Source organism: Ostrinia furnacalis, unplaced genomic scaffold (assembly GCF_004193835.3).
Source record: "Ostrinia furnacalis isolate ACB-3 unplaced genomic scaffold, ASM419383v2 OfSCF3116, whole genome shotgun sequence".
Classification (NCBI taxonomy): domain Eukaryota; kingdom Metazoa; phylum Arthropoda; class Insecta; order Lepidoptera; family Crambidae; genus Ostrinia; species Ostrinia furnacalis.
Window position 1 is genome coordinate 222,058 of NW_021133355.1, and position 13,700 is coordinate 235,757.

Sequence of the window (13,700 nt, forward strand, 5' to 3'; positions counted from 1 at the left end):
GAATGCACACAAACAAAAACGGGGGCGAGTATTGTAAACACACACACATAGCTGTTAACAAATCATCGTAGACACGTGACATTGGTGTGTTGAAGTTGTTGGTCGTTACATTCCCTATAATATNTAAGAATGGTTAATCATCCCTGTGTTTAAAGTCGCACGGACGTCATTGTGTGTGCAAATAAAAATATTTACGCTAACGGCGATAAGTGTAGATAAAAAAGAGTTGAAAGAAAATTAGTTTTTGCTTGATAATTTTTATTACTGACATCACCATTAATGATGATTTATGCAACATTATTGCGTAAGTACAATTAAATGTGCTTATAGCAAAACTAAATTGACTGGTTCGTTTTCTTCGACTACATTTTATGTCTTATGACATTCTATCTGTATAGCAGAAAAGGGTTAATGTGGCCTATAAGAAAAATATCTGTCATGCATACAGAAAACCCTTAACCCTTCAAACTACTACAACATCCTCACCATACGAAATTCAGGTCATTGTATTCGTTTAGGTCGTCACGATACTCACTGGCTTAGCATATCAAAACAAATTGTTATGATTCATAAACTTCCCTGTTATTTTTTACAGGAATCATAACAGAGGTCATTGACTTCTTAGGTCCAACCCCGATGACGGCAATAAATCATAGTTATGCACCCGGAAGTGTTCGGAGTTCGACGCTCGACCTTCCCCCACCGCGACCTTGATGTCACCTTACAGGGGTGGTGAATGCACACAAACAAAAACGGGGGCGAGTATTGTAAACACACATACACATAGCTGTTAACAAATCATCGTAGACACGTGACAGTGTGTTGAACTCCGTATGACGTTGACAAATTGACTATGGGTTTTGGAGAGGGCGAGCTGGGTTTTTAGATTTATAAAGATCTTCATTAAATGTCACTTGACTGTGTCAACTTTCTACGTATTTATCTTTTAGCTTTACAGAAAATACCTATGTTTTATTGAACGGAACGTAAAAACGGCCGAATGTGTAGAATACAGAAAATAAAATGAAAATATGGACATTACTAGTTCAAAATAATGTTAAAAGGATTACAATTTCAGTACAAATCAAGATTAGGACATACGAATTACGAATACACAGAGAGAGAGAGAGTCATCACTCTGACAAATGGTATGTTATTATGTATTTGTTAACCGTAACCGCCCTAAAAGCTTCTACACTCGCGAGCAAAAGTATGGAATCACTTACATAAAGTTGTTTCCACGCGATCTTGTGTACTAACGAATTTATTAGTAACAAAAAAAGTGGCACCATTTTAAAGATTAAACTTTTATCTTTAAATTGATACCAAATTCATTTAAATCACACCAGTATTTAAAAAGATATCCCGGCTGATGTGAAGAAGTAACGAAAAAGACATGTATCAACTGTTTGATACGTCGCGAGTTGCGGCCTATTTACCCCCTATAAAAGCACGCGTTTTCGGATTTTTGCTTTCACACGTTGATTCATACACATCTCCGCTTCTTTTGACACTTTAACTGGGATTCTACACCTTCAGAAGCAGCACAAATCGTTGCACTATTGCAAGAAGGGCTCAGCCAGCAGACTGTCGCACGTCAGCGCCACATAAGCCGGTCCTGGGTTTCAAAAGTTTTAAGACGCTTTCGGGAGACTGGTGGCTTTATCTCGAGACCAAGTTCTGAACAGCGCCGATGCACATCGCAGAGGGAAGACCGTTTTTTCATGTCAACCGCTCTATGAAATCGTCATTTGACTGGAATCGACGTCCAGCAAGAGCTCAGAAATGTTCGTAGGATAGCTGTTAGCGAGTGGACAGTTTGTCTAAGATATAAGCAGTAGAATTTGATTCCAAAAAGGCCTGCCACAGGCTCGAAACTGACGGCAGGTCACCGATAAGCACGCTTTCAATTTGCTCGTACACATCTCGATGGGAAGTCGAGCAAGCCACCCCCATGAGCTATTGTTTCAGCGAACCAGCACTGCACAAATCGCTCCCTAGGCCGCCTATAGACCCGACCTCTTCGACTGCTGCATTGCAAACACAGTCTGCATTAATCGGAGAACAAAACTCGCCTCCATTACTCGCCATCCCATCAAAATAAGTGCGAGCTAATTGAAAGCGTGCTTGTCGGTGACTTGCCGTCAGTTTCGAGCCTGTGGCAGGCCTTTTTGGAGTCAAATTCTATTCCTTATATCTTAGACGAACTGTCCACTCGCTAACAGCTATCCTACGAACATTTCTGAGCTCTTGCTGGACGTCGATACCAGGCAAATGACGATTTTATAGAGAGGTTCACATGAAAAAACGGTCATCCCTCTGCGATGTGCACCGGCAATGTTCAGAACTTGGTCTCGGGATACAGCCACCAGTCTCCCGAATGCGTCTTAAAACTTTCGAAACCCAGGACCGGCTTATGTGGAGCTGACGTGCGACAGCCCGCTGGCTGAGCCCTTCTTGCAATAGTGCAACGATTTGTGCTGCTTCTGTAGGTGTAGAATCCCAGGTAAAGTGTCAAAAGAAGCGGAGATGTGTATGAATCAACGTGTGAAAGCAAAAATCCGAAAACACGTGCTTTTATAGGGGGTAAATAGGCCGCAACTCGCGACGTATCAAACAGTTGATACATGTCTTTTTCCTTACTTCTTCACTTCAACCGGGATATCTTTTTAAATACTGGTGTGATTTAAATAAATTTGGTATCAATTTAAAGCTAAAAGTTTAATCTTTAAAATGGTGCTACATTTTTTGTTACTAACAAATTCGTTAGTACACAAGATCGCGTGGAAACAACTTCATGTAAGTGATTCCATACTTTTGCTCGCGAGTGTAGGTTCAACGCTCGACCTTCGCGGCACATCAGCGGATCAATTTACTAATGTCATTAGCGTTACCTAAACACTACACCAGTGATCCTCTTTCCGTGTTTATTTTTAGGTACTAAGTACCTATCGATTCTTTTGTTTTGGTTCTGTTTTATCTAAAAACTGATAGTTTCTCGTATTTAAGAACTTTCCCACACCAATTAAGAAAAGTGTTCATAACTTAAGATGAGTCTGAAAAATGTTCTTCAAATGCGAACCATGCGACGATGATGTCTTGGTCAGATAAGACAAACAAAGGGAAGTTCACAGTGTTAAACTTAACGTAAAACTTATCGATTTTCATCTTGAAAAAAAAATTGATTACAATTTTCAGAAGACAAACAAAAGTTTAAAACCGCCGTTTTCTTCCTAATTGAATTTGTTGGTTGGTTGTTAAACAGGCTTAATAGTTTATTTCATTAATTTCATTACAATGTTACTTTACTTCGTTGCTGATGACCTATAAAAAACCTCGTAAAATTAAAACTACATATAACTCAATTTTCATGTAATAGATTCAGTCTTTGTGTAAACCGAATTACTGTGTCGTTTATCAATTCCGCTCAGTTGTTATTGCCTGCGCCCGCGCCGATTCGTCATACGTTTAATTTCGTGCTCTGTGGGTGGTGGTGGCGGCATTGCGTTCAAAATCAGAACGCTATTTAATCAAACGGATAAAATAGTTCCTAACGCTGACAACTACAATCATCCAGATGGACTAATTATGCGTTTTCTTGCTGACGTCATCGAATTAATCTACATCCACCAGAACATTAAGTTCCCAAAGCGACCAACAGCATAATATGTTACAATGATATGTAATAATATGAAAAGCATTATGATAAATACTTTACGTAGCTGAATATGTCGTCCATGACGCTCAGCCCTCCGAAGGTCATATTTATTTTGGAAGCTGTAAAACCATATGACAGGTCATTTAGCACAGGCGAGAATTTCTGCGCACATTGGAATGGTTACAATTTATATCCCCAGAAATTCCGCACTATTTCCATGTAATTTTTTATTTAGTGTTGTCATAAAGCGAATAATAAAATTAACAGTGCGGGAAGACATATTTTAGAAGAAATTATTGCGAGGTTTGGCACCATGTCAATGTATCTCATACTTAATTTCGTAGAGCTAATGTGGTTTACGCATTTAGTTTCATGTTTAATACTTTTATTGAACGCTAAACACATCAAATGGCTTCATTACTTCCCGCTCACTTTGCATTATTAATGATGTCATCTGCATATTGAGCATTATAATATTGCATACTCTTGTCATGCTCGATTTGATATCGACTAATTGATCGACATATGTATTGACGATTGTTTTATGTCCAATTAACACAAAGAATCATTCCTTCTCAAGAAAAATTTCATATATTTTGGAAAATCCAATGTAATTACTTAGTGGCCGATTAAATATTATTTTTATTGCCGTAACAAATTGGTTTCTAAATAAATTAACATCATAGTTGTTAGGGAAAGCTGGCACGCATGATGCTTCTCGACTGCCAATTCCGCCATTTTGTTTATGATCTGTTTACCAATCATATGTTTTGTTGTCAGCGATTAGCGGGGCTTGCCCGACATCTAAACCTACAAAACAGAGCCATTCATAAGACCACATAAAATCATAGTAAACTAGCAATTAATTGTATTCGATTATTCTCGTGTGTCAAGTTCGTATTCGATTTTTCTAGATTATGCAATTGCGGTCATGGCTGTTGCTAAACAACTAAGAAGAAAACTTAATTACGTACAAGACAAATATCAAGAGACACAACAAATTCTTTTTTCTGTCCCAACACGCGCAACTTGTCACGACGCCAAATAAATTGCCAAAGCTTGTTTATTAAAACACCAAACAGCGTCGAGGAGGCACGGATTCAACTTTAATGCCACCGTAAAGCATGGTGTAACACTCGATCGAAATAGACTTAACGATCTTCCTCTGTTCCAAAGTGAAATATAAATACTCTAATTTTACACTTTGTGTACACCCAGTAAATCTTTTGATGTTCCTAATCTTGTTACATTTCTACGTTTGTTAGTTTCTCTTTTACAGTCGAGTCCGAATTTTAAAAGATTACAAATGCTATTCACGTATACAATCCGTATTTTTCAAGTCTTGATGAATTGCATACCTGTTGTTTTGAATTCGACAAGTCTCTGTGGCGAATCAATTGGAAATATCACAATAACAGATATCGATACTTATAGAATAAAATTTTACGGATTTGGAATTTTAGAATTTCAATTAGTCCAATGAAACGAGACCTCTACGGTATGTAAAACGTCTAGTTTTCTTTCATCCGGTGCTTTATCAAAGAGGGGTGGGCAGCAGGTCAGCCTTATCTGGTCCGCTGCATCTCTTAACTTCGACCAAGGTCAAGGTGAGCGCGGCGCCAGGCTGGAGCCAATTGTTAACATAAACAAACGCGGAGTGAATAATTCGCGAATCTGCCGCCCGGATGCTAAACGGCACGTTGAATTCATCAAGAAACCGAAAATTTATTACATTTGGCGAGCATTAAACGATGAATAATCTTTTATCAATCAAGTGATGTCTGGTACTCTGGCTGATCAGATGCGAGAGATTCAAATAAATCAGATGGTGGAGAAGTCGCGGAACTAGTGTGTTGAATTTATACACAAGATAAACATTTCTCTCCCACAATTTAAAATTTAGACGATGTGAATGTCTCCAATAATGTTACGCAACTGCCACTTCAGCGAACAGATTTATATTCACGACAGTTTCATGTGTAGTTAGCGACTTAAACGGATCTCAGTTTATTTTAAACCACGGCCAGTTTCGGCCGCGAGAGAATCATGATTTGTTTATGTGTGTACACTTGTACATATGTTGTCACATTTCTTACAATATAATATTCATTTAGTAGTTTATTATGTATTATCACGTATTACAGTGTATGAGTGTAGTATTTAATACCAATAACAATAAGTTCGCTGTTGTTACTTCGACAACACAATTTTATCGTCTCGTCTCGTGTGAATAATACCACTATTCCCGCACATAATAACGTCAAACCTTACAAGAATCCTTATAGAAAACGTGATTCTGAAACAGAGGACAATTGTTCTTTACTATTTATCACTTTATTGTTCAGCGAGGTTAGATTGTGGCTAATGTAATCTTTATTAGGTACGGGTTAAAGTTTAGAATTGGAGCCATGTTTCTTAGTTCGTGGCCGGTCATCATGCCCGTTATCGCTGGTATCGCTGCGCACGCGCCACAAACGACCGCTTGTATGATTTACAACGTTTCTCATTGAGGGTTGCTATTGTTGGTTTAACAGCTTCGACTACGATTACACAATCGGATCTTTTGACGCTTGTCGAAAGCCATCTCGTGACGATGTCGTGGCGAGGTATAACTACTAGACCGCTCTAGATCATTCTGTTGCGCGAAGTGGATGGTATTTCACGTTTTCGCTCTTTGTTGTAGCCACAATATGACCATTAGTTAACAATTTGCCCTTTTGACAGTGCAGTTAGTAGTAGCCGCCGGAGTTTGGGTATTATTTAAATTATATTTGGTTCTACTCGTGTCGGTTATTTTCTGAGGAATGCATAAATCTATACAAGCTGTACATGTTGTAAGAATGTATCATTTGGCAGATGTTCCAGTCATCCCAATTAGAGATAATCAGTTATACACGCCATTCGGAAGATGCACCGCTAATTTACTATAACATCACGAATCGGAGCACCTAATTTGGTGATTTGCCAAAATGGACTTCACTTTGTGATATAAGTAGAGACATTAACAATTCTACGTCATCACCGTCGGCTTACAGGGAATTATCATTCATTTTAATGTTGGCTAAGTATCACGATGGGTATTAAAACTTATGGCGGTTTAGCGTGTCCACATGTAACGATGTCATTTGAACCATGAGTCATGTAATTTCTAGTGGTGCAAATGCACTTTTTATGCAAGCAATAATGAGTTTTCTGATGTTTCTGTCATCATGAGTGTGCTAAAATCCATCATATAGAAAATTCCAAGAAATCTGAGCCTGCCACGATTGTTGGAAACCTATTTAATAGAGCTTGTTTCCTTATGGTGAAGTTGTTATTATTTTCCTTCTGTGATTTTATCTTAATACCTAGTTATTTACTTGTTGAAATGATTGGTATTATCGCATAAAATGATGTAACCTTTCAGTATTTTAAATCACCTTTTTGGCACACGTCTACACCACTCCTTTCTAACCTTAGTCCATTACAATCATGACCTGTTAAATTACATTTGAACACAAAATAATTATTAGTTGCTGATACTGATATTATCATTGGACTTTTTTGACCTTCGGAATAACCTTGTCTCCTTAGGAACTGCAGGCGAAATGCACTCGCGGTCGTGTGATGCAATAGTCGCTAGTTTATGTTGATGAAATTAGATATTTTTCACTGTCATTAAAATTACAAAGTTTGTCCAATTAAATTGTTCAATATGAAGCCTAAGTCTGTTTACTAAAACTTACATAAAGCCGTGCTGCAGACATTGTTAATAGTGGTGAAGATGGTGATACACATTAATTTTCCTAGACATACAAACTCTTATACCATAAAAGATCCAAGTATGTAAAATAAACACTAATTTTATAACTCGACGCTTCTTCTTCTTTTCGTGTCGACAACAAACCTACACAGTGTCAGCCCAAAACTCCGCCACAAGAGTGGCGTTGTCGCTGTCGTGTATATTAACAACCTGTAACATGCTGCAATGTCCTCCTGTCCTTCAGTTTTAAAATAGTGCTTTGTCACGGTAACTGGCGGTCAACCAAGAGTTGCATGCATTGCATGGGTTTGTCGAGGCCACTTGCATTCTCACCCATGCAGCCATGGTCAAAGGCCAATCCAGACAGCTTGTCAGTCAGGGTTAGCATTACATAGACGGACGTTTCAGAGTACATTATGATTTTAACCGATACAATAAACCTTGGCCATTCATGTTTATCCTTTACCGCTTATTCTCACAGCTATAAAACCGCAGCAAACTGCTTTGATTCGTTGTATGAACTTATCAATCAAATTTTATGATTGGGTGTTTTCTATTCTGCTAACTGAAAGAAACTTGAGTTGCCATTGCCATACACGCCAAACCCTTTTCTGTCCACCAGTGCTCTTATTGCAAAGACTTCTTTCTTTATAACTTGTACTGAGAGGTCATTATTTAACTCGTTCACACTAAAGAAATTATGTGCGTCACATGAAGAATAATTACCGTATTTACAACGCTTTCAAGAGACCTTTTGAATATTACTACTCGTATAGTATTGCGCATTACTTAACATTTTCTCGCAACTTTCATTAAAAAGGATTTATAATATCAACAGTCTCGAGGAATATTTTGCGACAGCTTCATAATATGAAATTAATAGCAACGGTGCAATTACGAATGTAATTGAAATAATACAAGATTTTTAAACTTTAATAAAAAGGTACACAAGGAATTTGCATGTTGACAGGTTTTAATTAAATAACATGATTCGCAATAATTAAAACATATCAATTTACCAAGTCGGAACGACGACTGCCAGAATGTCCTTTGTTGCAAATTCAAACTTCCTCATCACGCCATGTGACGTCACATAACCTTACTTTTGACTGTTTTATAATAATAACAACGGATATTAATGATCTACTCGGAAATTGGAAATAATTTTATTATAATGCGTGTTTTAATATAAAACACAGACACGGAAATACCTGAGTGGGAAAATTTATTACAAGGAATACGAAAACCTGGAGATATAAGTAGTTCACAACTTCAAGCGCGGAAGTCTTCCGTAGAAAGTGGGGTAGCTAAGCACTTTTGCTTAATTGCAGTTGTTGAATGGTGAAGTTACGTCTGCTTCTCTGATTCTACACACTTTTTCTTGGAATGTGTGTTTATAGTGCTATGGCGAATGCCTTTCATTATGGGAAGTTATTTAATTGTCGGCCTGATCACGCGAGGTGGTCGTTACGCCTTACGAAAGCTTTAAAAATACTTTACATACAAGCTTATTTTTTCTGCAACATTGAATTTTTTAACAATTTTATCCTGCACAACGCATTTATGAAGCAATGAAGTTTATACACTTTTGAATTTATAGCACAGCTCATATTACTGCTGTAAATTAGTTTTGTATTCTTAGAATTGTGTGCTCTACATTTTAAAATCGATGCTACAGACATTTAATTTTTAAACCAGGTAAGATTTGAATCATATTCACAGTTTGTAATTGCAGAACTTCTTAGAATATCGATGATAGACTCACTTAAGGAAACAATTAGGTGTGTTTCTCATTTAGTGTAACAATAGAATAGCCTTGAGACCGGCGTCGCAGCGGCTGGGCCGGCTGGCAGCGACGGCCGCCTGTAGCCGTCCATTCATACTCTAGATGCGTTCCGTTTGACATTATTTCTAGTTCGTTGATGTGCCTCGGCTAATTGCCTGTACTCGCCCACTCTCGGCTGCGTGTTCCTTTTATGTTTCCAAGTCTTGAGTGGCATCTGAATCGAAAACCTCGACGCTGCCACGTGAAATGACACGCCATTCGTGCCACTGTTTCCTTTGTCTATGAATGAAACTAATGCGAAAATCTTAACAATTGTAATCACTGGGTATTTGTACAAAATGTCTTGCAGTTTTTAATTTCTGAAAAACGCATCGATGCGGAATGCTTGCTTGCCAGAATCCTAATTATAACTGACACCCCCGATGTCTTGCCACTAACTGAACATCACTGCTTATATTGATCTTCACCCCGCTGAGAATGCTCTGCTTCGCTCGGCTGTTTGTAGTCTTAACAAGAGTCGATACCTTTGAATCTAGTTAACTAATGAACTTGGCGGGATATCCCTGTTGATATTTGATCAGTATTATCCATGTTAACATCCTTTAGTCACATTTAGTGTTAATATCATCCGATTTTGAGAATTTAGCTTATCTGCTCCAATGTCTTTAATCCAGAATAAACTTAAACTTTTGGAATCATAGTTTTGACGAGAGTTTTGGAGCAGGTAGGCGTATTACATATCAGTTCGCGTTGAGGCTAGGGCACTGGTGACGTGGTGGTGTGTCGGCAGCATCAGCGGGCTGGCGATGGCGCTGGGGGGCAGCGGCGCCGGCAGCCCCGGGGCCGCAGCGGAGCCCCGCGAGCCAACGGCGGCGTCGTCACGCGCTCCCTCGCCGCCGCCCAACCATCAGCAACACTCCAGGTAGACACGCTCCACGCTCGGAACGTTTCGCTTCTTTTGGCTATGGCTGGTTTTGGTTTATGGAGATTGTTACTTCGCAGACCGATGCTACTCTTCTTGATTCGATCTGTTTCATTGATCTGCTCATTTTCTTGTTAGTTTCTGTTATTAAATCAGCTAACATGATATTTGACAGTTCAATGAATAAGGTCGCCTGTCAAGAAATTTAATCTGTTTGCAAAGCTGTGATCTCCGATTTCATAACGGTGTTGGTATTATTTTTTTTTACTTTTATGTGACCACAGTAGTTGTAATGTTATTGTATTATTTTCAAATGCCATGTAAACGTTCCTAGTTTGTGTGCATGCTTGCCTGATGAGTGTTTTTTATTTCGTTTCTTGTGGATTTAGAGGTTTTGTTTTCGTCTTGTTTCTCATATTGTCGTGTTGTATTTATATGTTCTTAGTTATAGTCTGTTAAATGTCGACGTTTTAAATATTAAGCTTGTACTATGAACGTTATTATAACGCAATTTGTACCAAAATTTTGCACATTGTAAAGACACCGTCTTTGAGATAAAAGAGTTCATATCCAAACCAAAGAAGTAATCAACTTTAATCACCGCTTAAATCGCACAATGTCAATGTCGTAAGTCTTCCAAACGACGAATGAATGATGTTTCCCAAAATAAGCGGTAATTACTAATTAGTCAGTAACGTCTGCCATTCAAAGCATAACGTAAGTCATGATCTCACGCGATGTTTAATGTTGGCGTCTATCACGATGAATTATATGGGCTAGTTAATTTAAAAGGCGTGTCATTTTAGCACTAAATGTAATTGTTATACACGCAATCAATCCCAAGATTTCACAAAAAATCAGAAACCTATAGTCATGAAAACTAAACAAACTACTTGGCTAGCTTCATAGGAACTATTCACATCCGTATTCTAATTGTGTTATTATCATCTTCTCTAACTCAAAGTCCAAATAAGAAGCTTGCGGAATTATTCCAAAGCAAGATGTATTTGTCGATCGGTCATCATAACTCGATGCGTCCAAAATGGCGGCTTACGTCACCCGCCCGAAATAGAACGCGCTTTCAATACGATCTCATTGTAGATTTTTTACTTGCCAGTGTTGCCAGTAGGGCTGCCAGCTCTAAACTTAAGTATACCAATATTTTGATGAGCTTTGTACTGATATTATGACAAAAAATATCAACTGACTATTACTTTAGTCTTTATCAATCAAACCGAATCCCTCAGATCATCTCTTTGAAACATTTCACTTATAAGTTTCAACAAAAAATATATTTTCAGTAGCTAGATATGAATAATAATACAATAAAGTTAATTTGAAGCCTGACGCAATCAAGATATAAGAACTAATCAGACGTTCAGAAAGACTGACAAAGGTGACTGAGGTTCTTGCGCTGCTTCTTCTCAGCACTGTCCAATTTATTAACCCGAAGCAGTGGTAGGGTAGGTTATAGTAATACTCGGACGTGTAAAAAAGTCCTTTTCCAGCAAATCGATTACTTTTGACTTTAAAGTTTTAACCAAGCGGTTACTGTCAGACGCCTGCCACCCCTAGCTATGGGTTGTTGACTCTTACGTTTGGATGTCAAAGCAAGGGTAAACGCAATGCAGAACTTGTGAATTATTAAGCGTTGAAAGAATCTTATTTTGCTCGGTGAAAGTTAGGGTGTATCTGGCTATGATTACCGGCATTTGGCGTAGGTTTGTTGTTAGATTGTTAGACGTTGATTTTGTTTACTTGTTGTAACTTTGATTACTTTTATTAAGTTAACGAGTGTTGGTTTCTATTTTTGTATTTGAAGAATTAGAAAGAAAACTAATTTATTTGATTCAAACACAATAATAAATAATTTGACAGAATTTATTGAACCAAAATCACACCTATACAGCGTGAGTCAGAACATGATGCTGGTATTCTGTTCTGTACGAACGAATAAAATTTTAAGTTTTGAACTTGGATGATTCATTAAAATATCATTTTCTCGAAGTAATTATCTTCAAATTGCATTGGTGCAGTTGAATAAACTGGAACCTTATTCCCGTTTGTCAATGACAAGACCTTGAGGGTCAAAATTGTAAGAACGGAAGTGATTAAACGGTTATAACTGCATGAACACATTCGTCGGTGATGACCGACAATCATAAATCCTCTCTTCATATTTATGTGTTTGTTCGTTCATTTGTTTCTTGTTCTGAAACATCTGGAAAATCCTGAAACTTCTGGAATTAACTTTGCTAGTAACAGCTGCCGTGGTTGCAGTGATGGTTAAGATGTGGATTGCCAAAATTTTCCTTAATATTTAACTTGGAAAAATAGACGTGATCCATGCATAGGTAGACGCCAATGTTCGGAAAATATTAAACTACATAATATGTGATAATGCTTGCTGCTACTATAATAGGGACTAACATCAGATAAATGGTTTCAAAAACGTTTTTCAGTCTGCACTGAACTCTTATGTCAATCTGGGTAGTAACGATTTAATCCATACGTTCATCCAAATAAAAGGTAGAATAGTTACCTAAGCATGATGACTGAATCCTGTTTTATTTATTGTCATTCAACGCGCAAGTTACTATCCGACTATCAGCTCTATTATACAAATATTCAGATCAGAATCGAGCACCTCCCGACAATGTGACCGCACATAAAATTTGCTAACATTATGGACCTGAAGATGTATTCTGAAGCATAAGAATTCGAATACGAAGTCACACAATCGCTTACGAATTGAAAAAACATATTGGAGGTTGGAGGCGATTCTTGCATCGAATTACGGTACCCGGTAAGATACGAAGCTTACACAATGATGCAAAAATAAAAGAAAGAATAACAAATGAGGCCAGTTTGTTCGAAGACAGCCAACAAATGATGCAGGCAGGTTAATTTAGGAGGGCTCGGAAATAAATTAATGAATTAATTGTTAATGAACAAAAACCACTTTGAAGATAACAATTAACGTAGCGTCCTTTTTGAAGATGAATAATGTGTTTCAAACAGATGCCATGGGTGCCATGGGTTTATTTGTTACTAGCTTTCCGCCCGCGGCTTCGCCCGCGTGGTATTTTGTCTGTCACAGAAAAACTTTATCGCGCGCGTCCCTGTTTCAAAAACCGGGATAAAAACTATCCTATGTTCTTTCCCGGGACTCAAACTATCTCTATGCCAAATTTCATCAAAATCGGTTGCGAGGTTTAAGCGGGAAAGCGTAACAGACAGACAGACAGACAGAGTTACTTTCGCATTTATATTATTAGTTGGGATTAGTTGGGATAGTTGAATGTATGTGCGTGCATGATCTCATTCATGAACTGACAAAAAGTTTTAGTTTTTTTTATTTAATGCCTGATTACATTATAATGACACACAAAAATCAACAAAACTGCTATTCATCGATTTACTACCTATCCTTATATGATTTAATTCATTAAGCCCACAAAAACTTACCACACATGTCATTAAGTTTTTGCTCCCATAACAAAGGTTATTCTTCAAGGTGAAAAAAAGTTGATGAATGAATAAACCCAGATATGGTCACTGGTAAATGGCGATCTTCGTCCAATGTTTGATT

The 13,700-nt window shown here is 37.8% G+C and overlaps 1 protein-coding gene across 5 annotated transcripts in view; it reads left to right on the plus strand.

Annotated features, from left to right (window-relative positions):
- LOC114357278 (mediator of RNA polymerase II transcription subunit 15) overlaps positions 1-13,700 on the plus strand; it is a 147,488-nt gene that overhangs the window by 58,092 nt on the left and 75,696 nt on the right. For 4 of the 5 annotated variants that reach the window (XM_028310815.1, XM_028310812.1, XM_028310810.1 and 1 more), the window contains one exon: positions 9,977-10,108. The exons of the other annotated variant lie outside the window; for it this stretch is intronic. In XM_028310815.1, coding sequence (XP_028166616.1) covers positions 9,977-10,108 — 132 coding nt within the window. The remainder of the gene's footprint in view (positions 1-9,976; positions 10,109-13,700) is intronic. 5 annotated transcript variants of the gene reach the window in all.